Genomic DNA, 20,346 nt, shown 5'->3' on the forward strand with positions numbered 1-20,346 from the left:
AGAGTGGACCTGTAGGAGGAGTGCGAACTCCATGAGCACAGACTCAGAGGGGGGGAAGCCCCCTTTGCAGAAGGAGGGACTCAGACCAGACAGGGGGGTACTCTAGTTGATTTCAGACTGAGGTCCCCGAAAGTATTTACAAAGTATAAGTAGGTAAGGGAAATCAAAAGAGGGACCGGTCCATCCAGTGCGGAAATAAGCGGAAATGAGCGGGGACTTGTCAAACTAAACCAAGGACAAGAACCTGGGAAATGGGAAGCAAGGAATGAATAAGGTCAAAGCAGATCAAGTACCAATATTGACAGATTAAATGAATGAATAGGAAAGTGCAATAGCACATGGATCAAATGCCAATATTGGGGTGAACATAATAGGCACTCGGCAGGGAATGAATGTTATGTTGCCAAGTGACAAAAATGGCCAGAGGACAAAAGTGGAGGTCAGCGCGCAGCGCCGATACAAGTCTGCAAATAAGCGGGGTCGGTGCGGTGCCGACACAAGTCCGCAAACAGAGATTGATCTGCCAGCACTGTCACACAAGGACAGCATGAAGGCCAACAGAGGTACAGAGGGGAGTGGGAGTGTTGACCTGACCAGAGGTGTCAAGGGCAACCAGAAGTGGCCAGAGGGTGCAGAGATGGGCAGAGGGTGCGGAGTGGGCAGAGGGTGTGGAATGCATGGAAGCAGGGCATGGCTGTGACCACATAGCGGAAAGCGATGAGTGTGGTCCAGATGGAGACAAGGCAGGCATGACTGAATGCTGGGAGCACCAAGGGCTCAGGAACTGGAGGTAAGGTCAGAATACCGGCAGGGTCTAGGTTCTGATTATTGGCCAAGTCTCACGCAGTAAGGCAGGGGGCCAGACATGGGGTTGGGGGCTGGTTAGGATGGGTTTTGGGTCGGTGGATTCGCCTATCGGCATTGGTTCACCACTGATGGAGCCCCGGGATTTGTTGGTTGTGACATTCATTTCCTTTTGTCTCTTGCGTATCACTGTTGCCACTCATGCATGTACATATTTAAGGGCAAAGCCTGCAGATGTGGATACCCAACTAATCAACAGTATCCGACATCTCAGGCAAGTCCACCATCATTGTATTTACAATACTACCTAAACTAATCAACAGTATCTGACATCTCAGTGGGGCCCATTAACATATCTAAAGTATGGCTTTAGAGTGTCTTGGCTTTTGTGAACAGCGACCCAAGCTTGCATGATGAGCAAAAACCATCTCCAGGAAGTGTTGGGTTATACTCATCCTCATAGTAAGAGGTTGAATTGACTTCATCCAATTCTGCCTGATTGTCATATCCATCCATGGCCATCATCTTCCACTACCTCCGATCCTTCTGGACTACCTCCGCTCCTTCTTCACCAACCTCAGAGCTCCTGTATTCCATAATCACCTCCGACCCCCTCAATGGTCACCACCCCCTCTTTTCAATATATTACCTACACCTCCCTAAGTACGGAGCCCCAAAGGCCTCCAGACAGCTCTGACGTCCGCTGGCGCACCCCTGCCCCTGCTGGGCAACTCACCTGCTCGCCCTGCAAGTCTACCTTTGGGCCCATCCCTCCTCTCTGCTTCTGGGTTATAGCCCACCACTCCGCTAACCCCATAACCCAACTCATCAGTAATATTCAATCGGCTAATGTTTAACTCCATTAGCTCCACTCTGCTTGGTCCCACCATTCATGGGCCCGCCTCGCTGTAACTATATATACTTAACTTGTACATAGGTTACACCCTAGTGATAAAATCAACTAGAGTTGATCCCCCTTTTAGTTCTCATTGCCAGTAAGTAAATTAGGGCATGAACATGTAACTTGGCACAGTGCTCCTGGTCTGAGTCGCTGAGGCCAAAGCCCTCCGCCACAGAGACAACTCCTTGTCTTGCTCCAGTCTCTAACACTGATGCACTGAGAAATGTAGAAGTTTATCCATGCAACAGTGCATACATTGATACCAAACATCTTGGAGCTCAGTCTCTGTTGCAACACAATATGAGTTAATGGTGAAGGTATGCCATATCTTTGTTAGACACTGGTCCGGAGGTCGGCACCGAAGGTCGCCGATGCGGGCCGCTAATGGCCACGATGGCCGCAATGCCTCAGACAAGGCCCGAGGGTAGGGCATTTGGCCTCAGCAACTCTAAAGGGAGTGCTGTGCCCCCTAGCTGTCTCTTGGCCCTCATTTCGAACTCACTGGGGTTGCCTTGTTGGGGTCAGGACTTGGGGTCGTGGTCAAATCGATATTAGAGCTAAGGTACTATAATGTAGTATACAGGATATATATAGGAGGAAGAACTGAATGGAAGCGGACCCGGGCCGAAGGCCGAAGGATCTGGAAGCAAACCAGGATAAGGAGCGGGGTTGGCTGCATAGCGGCCGGCAATGACCGAGGGTCAAAACAAACAATAACAGATAAATAAAGGAAAGAGCGTAGGGCCGCGATAGCGGCGATGGTATCGTAGCGGCGCTGGACTTGGAGTTGGGCCGGAGTCGGGCGCGGGGATGATAGTGGCCCTGTAGGGGCCAAGTGGGCGGGGTAGGGGAGTCGCGCTGGGCACGGTGCTGGAGGCGGACTCGGGGTGGGAAGGTTGGTGCAGCAGTGGGGGAGTCGGCCAAGCATAGGGGAGCCTAGGGGCAAGCGGGGAAGTGAGCAGGGAGTCCTCAGGGAGGATAGGGCTGAGGTCGGGGCTCGCGCTCATGCTCGCATAGCGGGAATGGGCTCGGGCGGCATCGGGATGGGCCAGGAACGGGCCGGAATGCATGGCCGTGACACCTTGTGCTTTTGCCCCTTCCATTATATATATTGGTGCTTGTACATACTCGTTTTGGTTTAGTCTGAAATCGACCTGAAATGCCCCCTAGAGACTTCCTGCTCACCTACTGTGAAATTAAGGACCAAATGGACAAACAGCAATGGCACAGCGCTCCGCTTGAGTCGCTGAGGCCAAGGTCCCTCCACGCTAAGTCTCCGATTCCACTCCAGAGTCGTCTGTTTCGCCTGGTTCTAACAGTGTGTGCCCTGACACAATGTAGTTTTGGCGCGCTCAACGGGAGTGCCATTTGTGTCTGCAGACTTGCGCATTTTTTTCACTGCAGCTTGTAGCGCTGCATATGCTACGTTGGTTTTCAGAGGAGTTTTGGTAATGTAGTCAGTGATGTAATACAAAATAGCCTTAGCAGACACACCTGAGCCAATGAACTTGATGTCCATGTTACACTGTACAGCTTTTAAAATTGTTTCACAGTAATTATTAATTAATCCATCTGTGACACGCATCTGGATCTCCCCGGTATTCATATCCATTGTCGTCACTTCCATCTCATTATCTGAGGACAGGCCAAACTGACATTCACCATCCCCACGCTTGTAACATGTAGCGGTGTGCTTATGGGACTGGCACTTTTCTACTAAATTGTGGAAATCTTTGGCGACTTGGAGCTCTGTATGCAAATCAGGGTGACATCGTACACTACAAGGATGAAATGCATCAGAAGAGCAGGAAGTGTTGACGGGGGCAGGAGGGATGTGAGTACTAATAGTGTCGTCCAAAAAATCCAACAATGTTTGCTTCCAAGCATAGTCTTGGCCTTGCAGCACACGCTGTTTGATTTCCTGTGGATTCAGAGTGCCTTCTATCCACACCACCATATGGCAATGGAGTGTACCACGACCCTGGGTCTCTACAGTGCCATAGTAGGCCTTACAGGGTCCCAAAATTCCGTCTGCACAGATACCATCGGTGGTGGTGTGACCCAGAATGGCAAGAATGAAGGCGTTGATGAGCAGTCGGAAGAAGCGAGCAGCAATGAACAGATTGCGGGCTACAGTGGTTGCTTGATCCCAGTATGACGGTATGTTAGTTGGTAGTGCTTCATCCAAGTCAAAGTGGTCACCAGATAAGAATTTAACGATGGGATTGTACACATCAGTGGGATTGATGGTAACAAAGAAACTGGGGGGACCATGGTCGAAAATCAGTGCATGAATTTCATTTTGCATTTGGGTGCGGGCAGCATGCGATCCAGGCACTTTGGTGCTGACCAAAGACACCTCTTGGAGTAGTTTCCTCACAGCGAGTTCATCCGCCGTATCCATTGTGGAGTAGTCACCACGAGTTAAACGGTCTGCAATGGAATTCAATGCATCCGCGGACACAGCATTGATTGCAGTGGCCACTCGATCAAACGCGGCCTGAGAAGTTTTAAGTTTGCAGTATAAGGAGGTTCTCTGACGTTGAATGATGTTGAAGACGACAAATAAAAATGAGTAATGCTCTTGAAATCTGCGATCAGCTAAAGAAAAGACATGAGTGGCCATTTTTTCCAAACTGAGAGAAGCACGACGATTCCGATGATAGCCACCGATGCCATACGGAAATAAAGTGGGATATAGCAATGGTAACAAGTGTGGATCCGAATAGTGATTGATGGGTTCAGCACCGTGTCTGACTTGAATGTGGGCTCCAATGTCACCGTTGGACCGTTTTAGATGATTGAGAGCAGCAGCAGTGATCTGAGCAGTGTTCACATCACGCATATGGAGATCTGTGACCACCATGTTCTGCAAAACTGCAGTCAGCGGATCCTCTGTGAGCGGTATCTCAACATTATCATATCGAGCGCCTGGTGCCAGAGTCGCCATAGTGGGGGGTTGGGTGTGGATGGGAACAGGAGCGACATCAGTCAATGGGATTCGGTTCAATTCTTTCTCATCTAAAATGACATCACTGTACAGGGGATTGTGAGTAAGAAGCCATTGCAATGCAGCCCGTACTTTTTCCCGTCGGACGATCAGAGGTCGTGCATTGTTTAAAAGCCAATCTTTGGAAGGAGTGGTGATGCCGACAAATACCACACACATGGGAGTGATGACGTCCTCAAGGGAAGGAGGCAAAAATGGGGACAAAGACTCCGGTTGAGCAGGAAAGACTATGACGTGACCCTTAAAGGCCCTTTGAGCAGTAGAGAGTGTGGATGAAGAGCTTGGTCCTGTAGTGTGAGACGTGGGAGATCCATCATCTTGCAGATGTATGATCCATGTTTTGGCATGCCGTCGAGCAATCAGTGCTTCTTCAACTAGAGAAAGTTTACGGAGTTCATTCGGAATGGGCCCGAAGTAAAGATCATTGGCGATAGATGTAGGTGGTAGGCAATGTCGCTTGAGAGATCGATGACAGACGTGGCAAATCCGAATCATCGGGACGGATTGGGTATGGGAGGGGACTCCGGCCGGACATAACATGATATGTTGGAGCAGAGGATGATCAGGAAAAGGGTGAGGAGCGTTCGAGGGATAGTCACTGTGGAGTAAGTGATAATCGTAATTGTTCAAATCTACAGGTTGAGGAAGCATTTGGTCGAAGAATTTGGACTCACCACACACCGCACAAACCAAACTGGTAAGACGATATGAAGATAGAAGAGAGTAAAAATGTTTCAGTAAGTTCGTCTTGGACGTAGAAGAGAGCTTTTCCGGCCAACGAGCAGCACATTGAACACACCATTCTTGATAAGGATCCATGTCAGAAGGGTGGAAAGATGGGAACTGATCGGCCACAAAACGAAGCAGACAGTGTTCGATAGATTGCATATCTGCACGCGAATCAATAGGTAAGTGAAAGTGAGGGATAAAACGACGGAGACAGCCCTGACGAACATCAGCTCGTGTGACTTGAGTTAAAAAGTGGGCTAAATGGTTTGCGCGTTCTGACTGAGAGAGTGTCAGTGGACGACATCGAGAACGAGAAGGTTGTTCAAAGTGTGAGATACGACCAAAATCACAGGGGGAGTCGGTGACTATGTGGTCAAACACAATGGAGCGTAATTGGACACGATTGAGAATTTTTGGGATGTGACGATGGAGATGGTGGAATCGACATAGAGCGACTAAGTCTTGATGACTTATTCGATCCAGATTACAAAGAATTGTCAATGCGTCAGGAAATGCAGCGGGGATTTGTTGACAGCGTCGAATGATGCCATGGAGGAAGTGTGGATCCCCACTGACGGATTCATTTGCACATTGAACACCTAGAGCAGCACCAACTAAAGTTTGGTGTTGATGGGCGAAAGATTGAGAGAGAAGGAAGTCATGCAGTCGTTGGAGGTGATCATCAATTGGCGGAAGCTGGTTACATTCTTCAACACAACCATCAAACGGAGAGCCGTAGCAGTGAGCATGCAGAATATGATGCATTAGATGTAATCGCATGTCATGGGTCGTTAATGACGTGGAATATAAACCATGAAGGTATGCATAATGACTGATGGTGGGTGGATCGAGGTCCAACACATCATTCAAAAATGAGTATGACCACAAATCTGCATGTATGGTTCAAAGAGTGCATGAGAAGAGATGTACACAGACTCACTCAAGTTAGAGGAAGTTGTCGGACGTGATTGAGTTGCAAAGGTAGCATGAGATGGATGGTCTATGGCGTGGGAGTTGAGAGAGCGGATCAGAAGCTATGCAGAGGGACTCACTGAAATCAGAAGAAGCCATAGTGAGAACTCGGACGTGCTGATGCATTGTGAGGTGGATGGTGTTGTGGCGTGAGTTGCATTGTAGCGGAATCAGCCGGAATTGTATCGTCATATCGTCATATCGTCAGAATGGGAAAGAAGGACCCTAGGTTACAGAGGACCATGTGCACAGAGTGGGGCCTAAATTTACAGGACCCGCTACGGAGTATCGGGAATTTTTCGGTGGCTCATTCCATAATAAACGCCCACAATCCGATAGCTTGAGGCAGGTGACCAGCCTCTCTTTAACGGCATAGACAATCCGAACATCTGGAAGGGTTCCATACTCGTTGCAGGGACAACCCCGGCATGGAGCGAGTTACTTCTAGTGTATAAGAATGCCAATTAGCGGCTTCAGCATGTGAGTATTTGCGGGGGGGCGCTTCATTCAAATGAATGACATCAACCCCAAGTTGGCTCCCACGCGCCTCAACTTGTGTATTTAGGCACAAAGTCCGCCAGCTACGTCTGCAGTGCTACCGTGTCCACCGCCTCGATGCCATACGCTGGGTTGGTGTCCAACAAGTCAGCGGACCCACCGGTTGTCTCTCCATCTGGGGAGTGTGCTCTCTTATGTTCAGTAATTCAGCGGACTGGTCTTCCCCGTACTCGAATGATCTTTGGGCAATTGCCCGTGTTCCATGTTAACCTTGTTCCTCATCTTATTCTGTCCAGCTATGTGAGTGATTCTAGAAAGTCTGCTGAGATACTTGGGTGTGATGCGGTTAAGCGCTCGCTTGCGACTACACTTTGAGATTGTATTGCCGACTTATCGCCTTAGTCATAAGGGGAAGCCCTGTCGATAGCGCGTGATGGCATCTAACCGGAGAACCTGCCATTACCCCTGTGGCGTTAAGTTCTCCTTTGGGTACTTCGCCTCAGAGCCTCAGAGCCAATGCAGGGTATGCACAACTGCCGAATAACAATTTGACTTCTCAATTCCATTACCCTTTTTTTAGATTTGCTGTTCAGAAGGACCCGAAGGCATCCCGCATGATGCCAACCTCGGTTCACCTGCTCACGTAACACCCTATCCATCTGCCCGCTTAGGGGAACTAGCTCGCGCCGGCAGTGAGATGTTCCCCAGGACATCCTTCTTCCTCATTCGACAGTTCTGGTCCGTTGTAGTATGAACTGTTAGGATTCGGAACGCCAACGTACGCTATCATATGCAGAATCAAATCATTCTGGTGTAGAAGCGTCAGCACTGCGCCTTTGTCCTGACTATATTTTAAATTTCCCAAAACATATACTTGCCTTTTTGCGCCTGGTAGACACTTGCCAAGATATTAATTTCTTGCTTCTCCGGAGTGCTAGCGAATTGGTCCTTGTACGTACACAAAGGCTTTCGAGTTGCATTCACCGTGGAATGTCTTCGGGATTGATGACATTGTTTGAGCGAAGCGACCCCACAGAGATAGTGCTTTCTCGCATGCTGCATGAATATGAAGCCGCTCATTGAGATTCATTTTCCTGATTCATGCACTTGCTCTCCATCCCCGGGCTGTCCCTGCAACGATCGTCAGCTGTTTGAATTGTGGGCGTCTTTTTACATTTTCTATCATGGAACAGGCCTTCATCACTCAACGTGTCTGTCGGTGAGCGATCACAACCTCAAGCTATTGTATCATCACTGGGGGGGGATCCATTCATGTCCTTCGTTCCCTTTCCCCATAGAAACACTTCCGCTGCGCAGTATTTTGCCATTCCGTGCATTCGCGCTCACGCGGCGAGACTTGGTACCATGAAATCTTGACATGTATCATAGGTAAGTAATGTGTATCCCAGAAAAAAAAAAAGAATGCATCCCAGTGATACAGGCCATACATAATGCGCTGTATGCTAGCCCAAGTGGAAGGAGGCCTGGATTGACGGTCCGGTTTTCTCCACCTGAGCCACCAAGTTAGCACAAATATTTATTCGAGGTTGATTTTCCAACACTAACTTGACCTGCTTAGCAGCACTATATTACGGGTATGCGGACCATTGGTGGAACAAACATCTTGACATTTGGTTTCCAACCTACTACGCGACGAAACTAACCCATTCCGATCCTCTGGCCTTCGAAATGGATGAACTACTTCCAAAGACTAGGCCAAATTGGGCCTCCAGTCTTTGGTTCCAATTTCGTCCTCTCCATATCTCTAGATGAGAACCAAGCGCCCTGGAAGCTGCCCGTTCATTAGCATTGGCTCACTGTAATATCGTGAAGAAACGCCGTGACGTTTCGTCTGCGGCTTTAGACTGACTTAATCGTCGCAGCATTCCCTCCCTGCATGCGCAATCCCTCTCCCCTTGTCCAAACCTCAAGCATCCATGGTAGAGCCCTCACACAATTTTATTCTGAGGGGGAGTTCCATTGGGTCTGCCGGCTTGTGCTCGGGAAAATTTGCCGTTTCTGGCAGGGGGTGGGTCTCACTCGATGAAATCAAATTGGCTGTAAACAGATCATATGAATCACCCACGTCGACTTCCCTTTACTTCGTATATGTAATGTGCTGAATTTGATTTTCAGACTACAAGAAGCCGAATATTCGATAAAGCATTATGGGTAGATATCTCCAGCGTACCTGTATTATCCTCGCCACAATGGCAGCCACCCTCATTAGTTTTGTCCTTGCCGAGGCTAACCATCAATACCTTCCGCCCAACGACACGCTCATCCGAGTCCCCCAAAACGTCTCGGAGACTTGCAACGACCTGCGTCACTGCCGAACGATGTGGAGTGTGGTGTACAGCTGCCTCCTCACAGTGTTCGCCTGCATTTGGACAGCATTTCATCCAGATGTGCTTGAAAATTATTCTGCTTTGTCGCTCAAATTGGGTTCTCGTATCGGCGGGTTGATCTATATATTGATCTTCCCAGAGTTGGCTGTTTGTTTTGCATGGTATGATTTTTCCAAGGCTTGGAGCATATCGAAAAATTGTGCTGGAATTGAAGGTTTGCGCTGAGTTGTTAAACTACTAGCCCAATTCAGTTGAAAGCTTGACTTGAATTTTTCACCAGGATGGACACGTACTCATTCACATTTTGTCGTTATGAATGGTTTCTTCGACCCGTCCAGACAGAAATCCGTGGTACCAGACAAGAATGAGGATCCTTCTGCTCTCTTTGAGAAATACCCTGGCATAATCGACAAGTCGGGAGATCGCAGAAAGGTCGCAGTAAAAAAGGAGCAGATCCTTGACAAAAGTAAAAGGGACCATTTCTCAAAGTCTATTGTCATCATCCAGTTGCTGTGGTTTACCACTCAATACATTGGACGATGGGCGGCTCATATACACAGGTCACAGCTTGAAACAATGACTCTCGCTTACGCAGTACTCAGCATCCTTGCTTATGTATTGTGGTGGAATAAACCACTGGATGTGCATGTCTCAATCCATGTCACTGAAGAGGGCCCCCCAACTTCTTCTGAGCATCCCAATGCCAATCAAGTGCGGGCCGAAACAGAGATGAAAGCAAATCCGAACCCCCTCGAGGCCCTCAAAGCGACGATCATGGAGATAGATCCCTGGCAGATATTTGGGGTCACTGGCGTCCTCTTTGGTGGGCTCCATTGTTTGGCATGGTCATTCCAATTTCGAGGAGACTGGGACAGAAATTTGTGGCGTGCGGGTGCAGTAGTTATTACAGTGACCCCTGTACCTTTTGTATGGGCTGTAAAAGAAGCGGACAAAGGGGGTTGTGTTGCCACTGTATGCTCTCGCCTTCTTTCTTTTTTGTATGGTGCTGCTCGGGGTAGTTTGCTTGTCATCGCGTTCGCGTCTTTGGGATTTGCGCCTGCTGATTTTTACAGAACAACCCCTTGGTCCTCATTCATTCCTCACCTAGGATAGCATATATAATGGCAGCTGTACGGTATATATGCATCCTTATCATTCTGCAATTCGCGGTATCCATAGTGGACCTGGTCCCGCTAAGGTTCTGAGCAATACATGTAGGTGCCTGTTACGGATACTTTTCACACTGGGGGCGCTAAGCAGTGGACGCTTAATGGCCTGGCGGCTGCCAGTGGCATGCACGCCGAAGCAAACTCCGTCCTCTCCGCACTGGCCATGCCTTCGTAAGCCAATATTACGCCCACCGAGACATACTGCGAGACTTGACATAGACGGAGACCCAAACTTAAACCGACCTCCTCGGGAAGATGGAAGCCTAAGGATTACTAGCTTCCTGAACGCGACCAGAGCGTACGAGATGAAACCACTTGACAAACATATATAGACCCCTGACCCCAAGAGATAACACCCGCCCTCGATCTTCTTCGAAATCCGGTGGCATAACATCCAAACACATGTAAGCGGTGACTCCCAAGGGTGTTAACAAAGTTAGGGAGATACCTGGACGAAGGACGGGACTCCCCAGATCGAACGGATCACTTATTCTGCACTTTATTGATTTCGAGAACCCATGTGGCGCTCCCACGAAGTCTACAGGCTAAATACACACACACACACACACAAACTCCACCTAGCAAAAAGAATGGATTAAAGCAAGCTACTCCGAGAAAGCCGGTATGAGGACACCCAGGACTACAAGCGAGACGAGCGTGATTGGAGGTGTGGACTCGACATGAATTGGCAGTTACACGGGCCAGGGGTACGGGTCGGTGGTCGTTTCGCACCGTGCCGGCAGCGCAGCAAGCGGGGCAGCAACTTGTCGCTTGATCTCCACAGCCATCAGTCAGATCGTTCTCCGAGTCTGCGCCCAAGATCAAGTGCCAGTCTCCAGACAGCGCCTTGGAAGCGTAAAAGGTCTATGGCACCATACCGGGATGTCGGAAGTGATCCCGTTCAATTTGGCCAGTGTCGCTCGGGTGGGTCATTATCGATCAACAATACTTCGATCCCCTACGTATGATGCGCGGCATCTATCCAAGATGCGGCAGGAAGGAAGACCAAGGAACGGTCTGGTATAAATCGGGAGGAGGCAGGCCCAAAGAGGTGAACGTAAGAGTAAACGAGATGAACCGAGCAGCAGTGTAAGTCATCAGAGCAAGTGTCCCAAAAGCCGCAGCGATGTCGGAGTCATAATATTCCGTGGGTCCTAGGCACACAGTGATAGGGATAGGGCACAGTGTAATGATTATGGATGAAATCCGCTGGTCGTTACTGCGTGCGTGTGTGTGTGTGTGTGTGTAGTGAGTCTGTAGAGGGGTCCGTTTGGGATGACTCTACGGAGGAGTCCCCCACTCAGGTCTGTCGGAGCGACTGAAGATTACCTGCCCGTGTGGCCATCAAGACTGCGGTGACCAAGTATTGGTGCTTTGATACGAGATTTGAACTTCGCTAGTGTTGAAAATTTTCACAGGCACCATGACTAATTTCCAGCGTGCGGTACGCTTGCTGACCCTGGTTCAGTTTCCGAGTGCGAACGAGTGGGTGCGCACGCTGAATGTCCAGTGTCACAAGTTATGATATTTCTGCTAATTTCCTCATGGCAGGGCACTCCTACTGCGTCTATCCAGGATCAGAGACGTTAACGTTTTCGCAATAGACAAGACGAGAATCTGGCCAGTACAACCACAAACACACCATACTGTAGACGACCAAGTCATCCAAACTAAGCCCTACGATTCGCTAACTGGGACCCGATTGGTAGTTCCACACATGCCATAATCGTTCCCTTTGGTATGGGGTAAGATTTGGAAGATGAGCAGGTTTCCATCTTTAGGTCACAGATCCCCTCCCAAGTTGGAGGCCCAAATTTGGACAAGGCCAAGTTTACTGCCCTGCAACAGAGGGTTCGCCACCCCAACACCAAATTTGGGCATGAACACGTTGACGTTTCACACGTGGTTTCAAAGGTTTTCAAATGAGGGCGCCCCTTTGATGACCAACGATAACAACATGTACACAGTAATCCAAACGAGATTTTTTCGGGACATGGACGCGTTAGGAGATGCATAATCGATCAACGTCCTTGACTCGATGTGTGTTGCGGCTGCATAGGAAGAGACTTGCACTACCTGTATTCCCAGAGCAGGGTACTTGCCGTGTTAGGCGGCGTGGAAATAACCCCGACGACCAGGGTTCTTGAATAGAAGGCGACCCGAATAGGGAATCCGGCTTACATAACCCATCCTGGTCAAATGTATATAAACCTCGCGTTCGCTAGCTAGGTCCTCTTTAGCTTTCCGCTAGTGATTCATTAAGTAAGTTCGCTAACCTTTGAGCTCAGTTATCGGCTCCAACCGATCTTGAGGAACAGCAAATTGGAAGCAGCCGAAAAACCCAGAAGGCGCCACCACTTATGATGAATGTCTGGTGCATCCTCATCGATCACTGTAACAGGCCTACTGGAGAGCCGTTCCTGGTCAAAGTGTCTTCTACAGACAATGTCGCTCGCTTGAAGGAGATGGTCAAGGATAAGGGGTCGTTTCTTCTTCGCACGATTGATGCGTACATGCTCGAAGTCTGGAAATGCACGGACTCGACAGTTAATTTCCTCGATGCAAGTCATGAAGTGCTTGAGGAGCGAGTCAGCAAGGCTTTCCATGACGCGAGGGTGGAAAACCTCAGTGTGAGACAGGTGGTGGCAGATTTGATCATCTCAGATAGAGAGGCACTGCTCGTGCGGTCGCCCCATCTGGTGCCAGATACAGGTACGCAGTACATTTACTTCTGGCCCGTTATTGTTTGTTTACAAATTATGACTTTCTCATGTGCTCCGCCGATACCCAACAGTCTATCGTATCTCTGAGAACGATTCACGCTACGGCAGCTTGGCTGCCATCCGCAACTATCTCTGGGGAAACGAGGCTCATTTGCGTGAAGTCATTACTCGCTCCTCGATCCATGTACCCGACCTTGATGTCAGCTACAAACTTCAAGAATCTGAGACAGAGGACGTCACGATGGATGATGCTACGACGAACACTGAGGCAATGTTTTACGACCTACTGAAGATCCCGAAGGTGTCGTGGCATACATCCGAGGTGCTCGACATGAGGTTTTATGTGCGGGACGAATACCATGAACTCGATGCATTCGTGGAGGAGCGGAGGCAATCAGACGTCGCTGGGAGCCGTCACTCTGAGCCCCGAAGACCAATTTTGCTTGTTGGACAGCCTGGAATAGGTACGTGGGTTTGTACTGGATTGTCGTTGCACTGTGCGACTAATCACGCTCCTAAAGGCAAGACTGTCTATTTGACATACTGTCTCGTGAACCGGCTCGTACAGGGAAAGCCCACTGTGTTTTCCAAATCGCCTTTGACACGTTTCGCCTTTCTCAGCTCCGGCGTTTACATGGTTCCACGCGATTCCTTCGAATATTGGCAGGATCCCGAGCTCTCTGCAGTTGACAAGAACGTCACGGACGGCCTTATTCTCTGCGATTTCAGTTGGGCCGAGAAGGTCGGCACTCTGTTGCAGCGATGGAGAATGTTGGTAGCATCGTCGCCCAAGCTACAGGAGGTGCGTGGATGGGTAAAGGAAAAGGATGCGGTCAAGTTCTACATGAAAACATGGAGTTGGCGAGAAGTGTTTGTGTCTCGGTGAGTCAGTTGCGTGGATAGGGAGGCTTAGTGGTACTGATCTCTCCCTGCCATTATGCCATAGAGCATAGGGCCGGAGACGAAGCTTGGCGTATTGCGTTCATACGATACGGGGGTTCAGTGAGGTATCTATTCAATCGTCTGCAACAAGAGATAGATAGAGACCTCAAGATAGCTATCAGCGGGTACACCCTGACCGACCTCTTCCAGCAAGCGGTGGTATACGAACCCGAGACATACAGCCCCAATCTGCTACAAATCAACCCCCTCCTGGACGCGCATGGTGCTGTCTTGAACCGATCAAGCCCACGCACGGAAATCATTTCCCCCTTCATCTTCACCGAATTCATGAAAAGCAAAAGATCTGAATTGGCCGACATTCCAGCCTACTATTTCTACAGTTGTATGACGAACTCTACAACCTCCACAGCCAGTCTGTTGTTCGAAACTTTCGGGCATGTCTATGTTGTCAAAAACACTATAGATGCCCTTCGCGTACGAGCCCTCGAAGATGGCAGTGAACAACAATTGCATTTGGAACATATCGACCGAGAAAAGGCGGAGGTATTCTCTGATTTCCCATTTGACGAGCCTCCTGATGAGGATGATGATGATGGGATTAACAACGATGGCAAGGAGGTCCGTCGTCCGGACGCAGCCAAGTACTACCAGCCGGTTTCTGGCAACCTCGCAGGCATCGACTTGTTCGCTTTTGAAAGGGATGAGGATCACACCATCACTGGTGTTGTCATGTTTCATTATACGATCTCTCCTCAAAACCCGGTAAATACGAAACTCATCAAAAAGCTTTGGGACGTACTGCAGAAACAACACAAGGGGGCTTGGCAATGGAAGCTCGTGTTTGTCGTCCCAAAAGCTAGGAACCGGAAGACATTTAGTCAAGACATGCCCACTCAGGCCTTGACGACAGCGGTGTCTCAATTTGTGCTGGGAATCGATCTGGAGGATTTGTGGGAGGCAATGCGCAGTTCAAGCTGATGATGAACAGTACTCGCCATCTCCACACTACTTCCATGTGAACTGTATTAGCTAAACATAGCGTGAAATCATCAATGCAATTGTCGTTGCAGTCGAGATTCCCCATAAGGATTTTGAATCGTTCGTATCGATCGATAGCTTGCCACTTGGCATGGCATGTCGTATATCTGGGATTTGCACTTTGTCAAGGACATGACGTAGGCATGCCAATGCGGTGCTGTGCATGCTAGTTGGGGGATCGCCAAGGAACGTCAGAAACCATGCTGCAACATGGCAAGTTGGAATGCTGTTTGGTTTCGGCGACGTACGTACCGGACGCGCCAGGGCAGGCTCAAATCCATTGCCGACGTAACTAATGGTTGACCCTCTAACCGCACTGGTGCTAGCCGACTCAATTCATTGGTTCATGCGCATGTACGTACGCAGCTCTTCGATTTGTGGCTGGGTTTGGCATGTCGTCAAGATCACATGCACAACCCCACGCATGGTCTCGGGGAAGTCTTCCCAGTTGAGGTCATAGTAACTGAATGAAGTGCCAGATACTCGCTTAACACTAATTCATGCAACTCGCTCCAGCCCTGGGCTGACTTCCTCTGCAACGGACGTCATAGGAATAAAACGCCCGATCCAGACAAGATCAATGAGTGCAGTTAACTTCTGGTACCCTATCTTGGGTAGGAAAGAGTACACCAGAACGCATGTGTATACTCTACAAATGATGGCAGGCGTGGGCGATCGACTCGGAGAGTTAATTGTTAGCCAATGGGCTCTCTATCCCAACAGAGGCTGGCCACCTGCCTAAACGGGCTCTGGACAGATAATCATTGTTCTCCCACACTAGATGCTATCATGCGCTACCGATAGAGCAGTGCACGCTACTCATGATGGCAAGTGATAGAAGCGACAACTCGGCAATACAATCCCAAAGTGTAGTTGGTTCGCGAGCGCTATAAAACCCATCGCACCCAAGTATCTGAGCAGACTTTATATAATCATCAAAGTTAGAAAGGACAGAATAAACCGCCACTCCGGAGCGTGCGGAGCGTGCGGAGGAGCAAGATTAACATAGAGCACAGGTAATTGGCTAGAAATCGTTTGAATACCGTGAAGACGAGATCACTGCCGTAAACTGACAGATAGAAACCTAAGAGAGAACACTCCCCAGATGACAAGACTAGTGGTGGGTCCGACTTGTTGGTGTCCCACCCAGCAGCGCGGGGGATAGAAATCATAAATTGGTGCTAAAGGAAGGGAACGAGGGTTCGAATAACCCAACTGGTGCCGGGCGGGATTCAGGTGTGCGATTCTGGTACCCTATCTTAACTACTAGGCCAACGAAGCCAAGAGCGCGCCGGTATGCATGTGCATACTCCACAAATGGCAAGAGACGTGGGCGATCAAGAGTCGACGATTGTTAGCGAACAGACTCTGGACAACCGATGATAAATTGGACAGGGTGAATGCATGACCAAATAACCCGACGTGCGGCAATGGTTCGATCTGGTTGTGATCATTTTTTCAGAGGATAGAGAATTAACATGGGCTGCATACTTTGATGAGCACACCCTGCTATGCACTTACGTGCATCAGGAATCAGGAATGTTTCCCGCCTCACTTTTTCCCTTTAATATTATGCTATGGGACTCATGATGGGATCGGTGATTTCTCGTACGCCTGTCAATTTCGCGCTCACGAAGATATTCGTGTACACAACTGATGATTATCAGCGGGAAAACATCCAGGCCTACCACCCACCTTACGCAAGACACCAGGGTTGTCAGTGCTTCGTTCCATTTCCTTCGGCGTATCGACTGGGTCCCAGACTATCCCACACGCAGCGCGCCATGCGGCGGGGGCCATGTTATTGGGATATGTACATTATTTTCCCGAAATTAAATACATATTACTTACCAAGCTTTATAATGCATCTCTTGTTCCATCAGCATTCCCCAGCCAGGAATACAAACAGAGGTCTATCGTGGCAGATGGGGATTTATGATTTCGTATACGTACCAATCTCAACCCCAACGTATGGATATCGATGGGGAGCGGGAATCCAGCACAGCCCAAAGGACCGCGTGACCCAGGGGATGAGCGGGTTCCGGTGTCAGGACAGAGCGGGGGAATATGGCGATTACTAATGCGACCTGCTTCCACGAGCACCAACGCATGCAATGGTGGGGGAAATGTACGTCCGCGGAATTGCGCGGGTGGAGGAATTTCCACGTGAGTTGGAAAAGAGAACGAAAGTTACGCGAATCCCGCCCTGATTTCTATTCCGATAGAGGCTGGTATCCGGCCTGGTTGTGATCGCTCACCGATCGACATGTGGAGTGATGAAAACGTACTCCACGATATGTTCATGAGGTACATCAAGAAAATGTATCATTTGCCTAGGTGTCCAGGAGACTGGAGTGCGAATTGGTGCCATATTGAAAGGCCATGGAAGCCTGACAAAACTCCAGGAGGCGGTGAGACTGCCAACACTTTATGAAAGCGGTTGGCATAGGGCTACGGATATGTCCAGCTACGCCTAAAGCATATGCGCACACATAATGCAGCTACAACGTCAGAGGACAGACCAGCAGGCCACAAGCAGATAATGCAGCAGCACACAGTAAGTAATGGCCATGATCTCGGCCATTCCAAAGAGAAAAGCAGCGCGAAGGGCTCAGTGATTAAACTGTTGCACACATTTCCTAGGAAGCCGAACCTCATATTCAAGACAAACGTGCACATGTAACATGCACAGTCAGGCAAAAAAGCGGAACCAGTCATTGAATCTCCTGCTGGCTATCGGGAAAGACTCAAAAGAATATCTGTTCCATGCGGGACGCCACTGATCACAACAGAGGCCTTCGCTTAACTGCCTCCTGACGCTACCTGCGCTTGACTATTCTATATGGTCATGAGCGATAAATGAGCTGCATCCCAGATGGCTAAGGCTGATCAGTTTACAACGTACTTCTTGTACCTTGGGATTGTCTCTGTGTGTTCTTGAGCCTAAGGTCGTGTCTCCACGCCTCTCTTCTGCGTTTTCAGTCATCCTGGCACTCCTACTCCCGAACTGCATCGCCCGTTTCCTACGAGAAGCAGCCTTCACGAGCCCCAAGCTCCTTGCTGCCTCTCTTAGAAGGAGCTTATCACCAACACCATTCATGTCCATCGTAGGATCCATCTTTAGGAAGACGGGTACAGAAGCAGCAAAGGCCACGAACGACAAATCTAAGAACGGATACCGCGTTTCTCGGGCGTTCGATGAGATGACACGATCATCTCTTCCTAGGTTCCTGCTTGGTAAGCGGTCAAGATCGAGCTGAAGCTGTCGACGTGTGGTCATTAGCAAGGGAAGCACGAAACAATGGGCAATGGAAGGTCACTTCATCCAAAAGTGCAGGCCAACTTCCGGTCATGAAAGATAATTTGTGACGAGAATAACCCCCAAGCAGTTCGTCCGAACCTAGACCACTTAATAATACTCGAGCATCGCATGTGTAATCCACGGTGCGAGTCTTTCGCCCACTCCCTTCGGAAGCGTTTGGATCTACAACGTCACGAATCGTGCCAACACCTCGAGAGGCAAAATATAGCGCTAACGCCAGACTCTATTAATGCCCGACATAAAGCTGGCATTTCAACATCACCATTAACTTGTACTCACGAGATCCATCACCGTTCTGGACGGAAACATGAGGTCCTCGACGTGCGACCGGGTCCTGGAGGATTCCTGTTTAATCCACGGTAAGGGTCCGGTGACGCCAGCCAAGTCATTAGTTTTACCTCAAAGCTGACATTGATCTCTAGCTGAATAATGGAATGAGTGATTGGATGAACCAAAAAGGATTGGTACGGACAAAATTCCACCTTCGACCTGGACACAAGGTCCGAAGCTCCTCGACCCCCTCGAAGCCTGTCACGCGATCCGGCACAAGGTATATGTTCTCTAAACTGTCCACGGGCTTATTCCCTCGGGCTCGTTTCTTATTTTCAAGCTCCCGAGGATTTTCAAATGCCACGTTGAGAAGGTCAATGGGCTCATCTAGAGGTAAATAACTAATCTGCTCCTGAGTAGGATGGACAGACGATCGTCATTGCAACATACCGGTGTGCAAGAAATGCCACGATTGCAGAGTCAATGCCTCCTGAGAAAAGAACTGCAAGACGAGCCTGACCCACACTACGTGGAGGTCTATAAACTGAGGTGAGCAGGGTGATTGGAAGACGCCAGGAGCGAAATATGTACATGTTTGTCACTTGCCGCTCAACAGCCTCCGAAAGTCGTCGAACAAATTCGTCAACTGTTTCCCGGAACTGATCAAAATAGACGTCTGATATTCTGGCATTGGTAGTCTTAGCTTTGTCTTCGAATGGAAGACAACGGTTGAGACTGTGTCGGGCTCGCTGTGTCGGGAGATAGAATCAGTGCTCGCGGAGCGGAATCATGACACCACAATGTGAACATACAAAGGCTGAGGGCGTCGACAGATCTCGATCAAGTGATTCTGCGTGAATGCCTAAGTCTTCCTAATCATGCTCAGAGAATCCCTCGTCTGGAATTGGGGTTTTCCCTTACATGGAGAGACAGAACACTCAAATCAATGCAATATAGATGTTCAGCAGAGACCTCATCAAATGATTCGCTCGATGGGCTGCCGGGGCCAAGTGATGTGGATGCAATGGTGTACCAGGGGCAATTAGGGGTCGGAGCTCGAGTCAACAGCGAACGACGTCCCATAGGGTCTCGGCCAAAATACAGCTTACGAGTTGAGGACTGATCGCCAATAGCAATTAGACCCAAAAAGCCAACGAACCACACGGACTGCGTGCCTGGAAGAAAGCAAATGCGTACGGCCCCTCTAACCGCGCGAATACAGCAGTTATATCGCTCCCCGGAGCCCTCGTAAGCTCTTGAAAGAGTTTGGACCCATCGTTCTCTTCGCTATTAACCTTCCCGGGATATTATTATGAGGATTGCCCCGAATACATTTTGTTCTCACTGGTATGCCTTGGAAGATCTAGACAAACTTGGATAAGGATACTAGATGGCGGTGTTTGGAAAATGTACCTCTCCATTCCAACAGAGAACATCACCAGATTCGTTCTCATGAGGTTGATCGACAATATGGTCGCCGCGAAGATGTAACACGCTAGCGAATAGATCAAGTTCCCACACGACGCCTTCAGATGTGAGCACGGATCTCCTCAAAGTCCTGCAACTATCTGGTCCTGTCATCTTGGATATGAATTTGTACAAATGAGGGTATCATAACAAAACTGACCCCTGGGCTCGTTGAAAGTGCGCAGAGCGCGG

The 20,346-nt window shown here is 49.3% G+C and overlaps 7 protein-coding genes across 7 annotated transcripts; 4 read left to right on the plus strand and 3 right to left on the minus strand.

Annotated features, from left to right (window-relative positions):
• Positions 1-4,316: 4,316 nt before the first annotated feature.
• EI90DRAFT_2920895 (uncharacterized protein) lies at positions 4,317-5,210 on the minus strand (the record flags this gene model as incomplete). Its single annotated transcript, XM_039054760.1, has 1 exon — positions 4,317-5,210. A coding segment is annotated over one exon (894 nt), but the record flags the coding sequence as incomplete, so codon positions are not given.
• EI90DRAFT_1057290 (uncharacterized protein) lies at positions 5,025-6,932 on the minus strand. The gene is made up of 5 exons (XM_039051447.1): positions 6,497-6,932; positions 6,385-6,444; positions 5,670-6,334; positions 5,515-5,605; positions 5,025-5,409 (listed from the first exon to the last, which is right to left on the minus strand). The coding sequence occupies exons 1-5, from the start codon at positions 6,606-6,608 to the stop codon at positions 5,348-5,350; spliced, it is 990 nt and encodes a 329-aa protein (XP_038915888.1). The 5' UTR covers positions 6,609-6,932; the 3' UTR covers positions 5,025-5,347.
• A 99-nt stretch (positions 6,933-7,031) lies between these two features.
• On the plus strand, positions 7,032-8,283 carry EI90DRAFT_3016513 (uncharacterized protein; the record flags this gene model as incomplete). The annotated part of the gene is made up of 7 exons (XM_039057001.1): positions 7,032-7,214; positions 7,393-7,437; positions 7,495-7,652; positions 7,677-7,692; positions 7,810-7,865; positions 8,108-8,133; positions 8,213-8,283. The coding sequence occupies 7 exons, from the start codon at positions 7,032-7,034 to the stop codon at positions 8,281-8,283; spliced, it is 555 nt and encodes a 184-aa protein (XP_038915889.1).
• A 1,258-nt stretch (positions 8,284-9,541) lies between these two features.
• EI90DRAFT_2920957 (uncharacterized protein) lies at positions 9,542-10,375 on the plus strand (the record flags this gene model as incomplete). Its single annotated transcript, XM_039054763.1, has 1 exon — positions 9,542-10,375. A coding segment is annotated over one exon (834 nt), but the record flags the coding sequence as incomplete, so codon positions are not given.
• Positions 10,376-12,568: 2,193 nt separating this feature from the next.
• On the plus strand, positions 12,569-15,108 carry EI90DRAFT_3154725 (uncharacterized protein). Its single transcript, XM_039065946.1, has 5 exons — positions 12,569-12,660; positions 12,720-13,143; positions 13,226-13,618; positions 13,676-14,036; positions 14,087-15,108. The coding sequence occupies exons 2-5, from the start codon at positions 12,792-12,794 to the stop codon at positions 15,033-15,035; spliced, it is 2,055 nt and encodes a 684-aa protein (XP_038915891.1). The 5' UTR covers positions 12,569-12,660; positions 12,720-12,791; the 3' UTR covers positions 15,036-15,108.
• Positions 15,109-17,076: 1,968 nt separating this feature from the next.
• EI90DRAFT_3016516 (uncharacterized protein) lies at positions 17,077-17,778 on the plus strand (the record flags this gene model as incomplete). The annotated part of the gene is made up of 4 exons (XM_039057002.1): positions 17,077-17,223; positions 17,321-17,393; positions 17,433-17,506; positions 17,545-17,778. The coding sequence occupies 4 exons, from the start codon at positions 17,077-17,079 to the stop codon at positions 17,776-17,778; spliced, it is 528 nt and encodes a 175-aa protein (XP_038915892.1).
• Positions 17,779-17,897: 119 nt separating this feature from the next.
• EI90DRAFT_3145656 (asparagine synthase-domain-containing protein) lies at positions 17,898-20,268 on the minus strand (the record flags this gene model as incomplete). Its single annotated transcript, XM_039065321.1, has 11 exons — positions 17,898-17,933; positions 18,010-18,357; positions 18,416-18,640; positions 18,697-18,762; positions 18,890-19,088; positions 19,138-19,224; positions 19,279-19,436; positions 19,609-19,806; positions 19,863-19,982; positions 20,033-20,050; positions 20,101-20,268. The coding sequence occupies 11 exons, from the start codon at positions 20,266-20,268 to the stop codon at positions 17,898-17,900; spliced, it is 1,623 nt and encodes a 540-aa protein (XP_038915893.1).
• Positions 20,269-20,346: the final 78 nt, after the last annotated feature.

Source organism: Cantharellus anzutake (genome assembly GCF_015039405.1).
Source record: "Cantharellus anzutake strain C23 chromosome Unknown EI90scaffold_24, whole genome shotgun sequence".
In the NCBI taxonomy this organism is placed as follows: domain Eukaryota; kingdom Fungi; phylum Basidiomycota; class Agaricomycetes; order Cantharellales; family Hydnaceae; genus Cantharellus; species Cantharellus anzutake.

What these genes read in the sequence shown, in the direction of transcription:
- EI90DRAFT_3154725 (XM_039065946.1), top strand. Translation starts at nt 12,792, where the DNA reads ATGATGAATGTCTGGTGCATCCTCATCGATCACTGTAACAGGCCTACT. An exon ending in TGTTGGACAGCCTGGAATAG is followed by an intron (nt 13,619 to 13,675) that starts GTACGTGGGTTT and finishes ACGCTCCTAAAG; the next exon opens with GCAAGACTGTCTATTTGACA. An exon ending in CGAGAAGTGTTTGTGTCTCG is followed by an intron (nt 14,037 to 14,086) that starts GTGAGTCAGTTG and finishes GATCTCTCCCTG; the next exon opens with CCATTATGCCATAGAGCATA.
- EI90DRAFT_1057290 (XM_039051447.1), bottom strand. Translation starts at nt 6,608, where the DNA reads ATGACGATACAATTCCGGCTGATTCCGCTACAATGCAACTCACGCCAC. An exon ending in TATGGCTTCTTCTGATTTCA is followed by an intron (nt 6,445 to 6,496) that starts GTGAGTCCCTCT and finishes CCCACGCCATAG; the next exon opens with ACCATCCATCTCATGCTACC. An exon ending in GACAACTTCCTCTAACTTGA is followed by an intron (nt 6,335 to 6,384) that starts GTGAGTCTGTGT and finishes CCATACATGCAG; the next exon opens with ATTTGTGGTCATACTCATTT.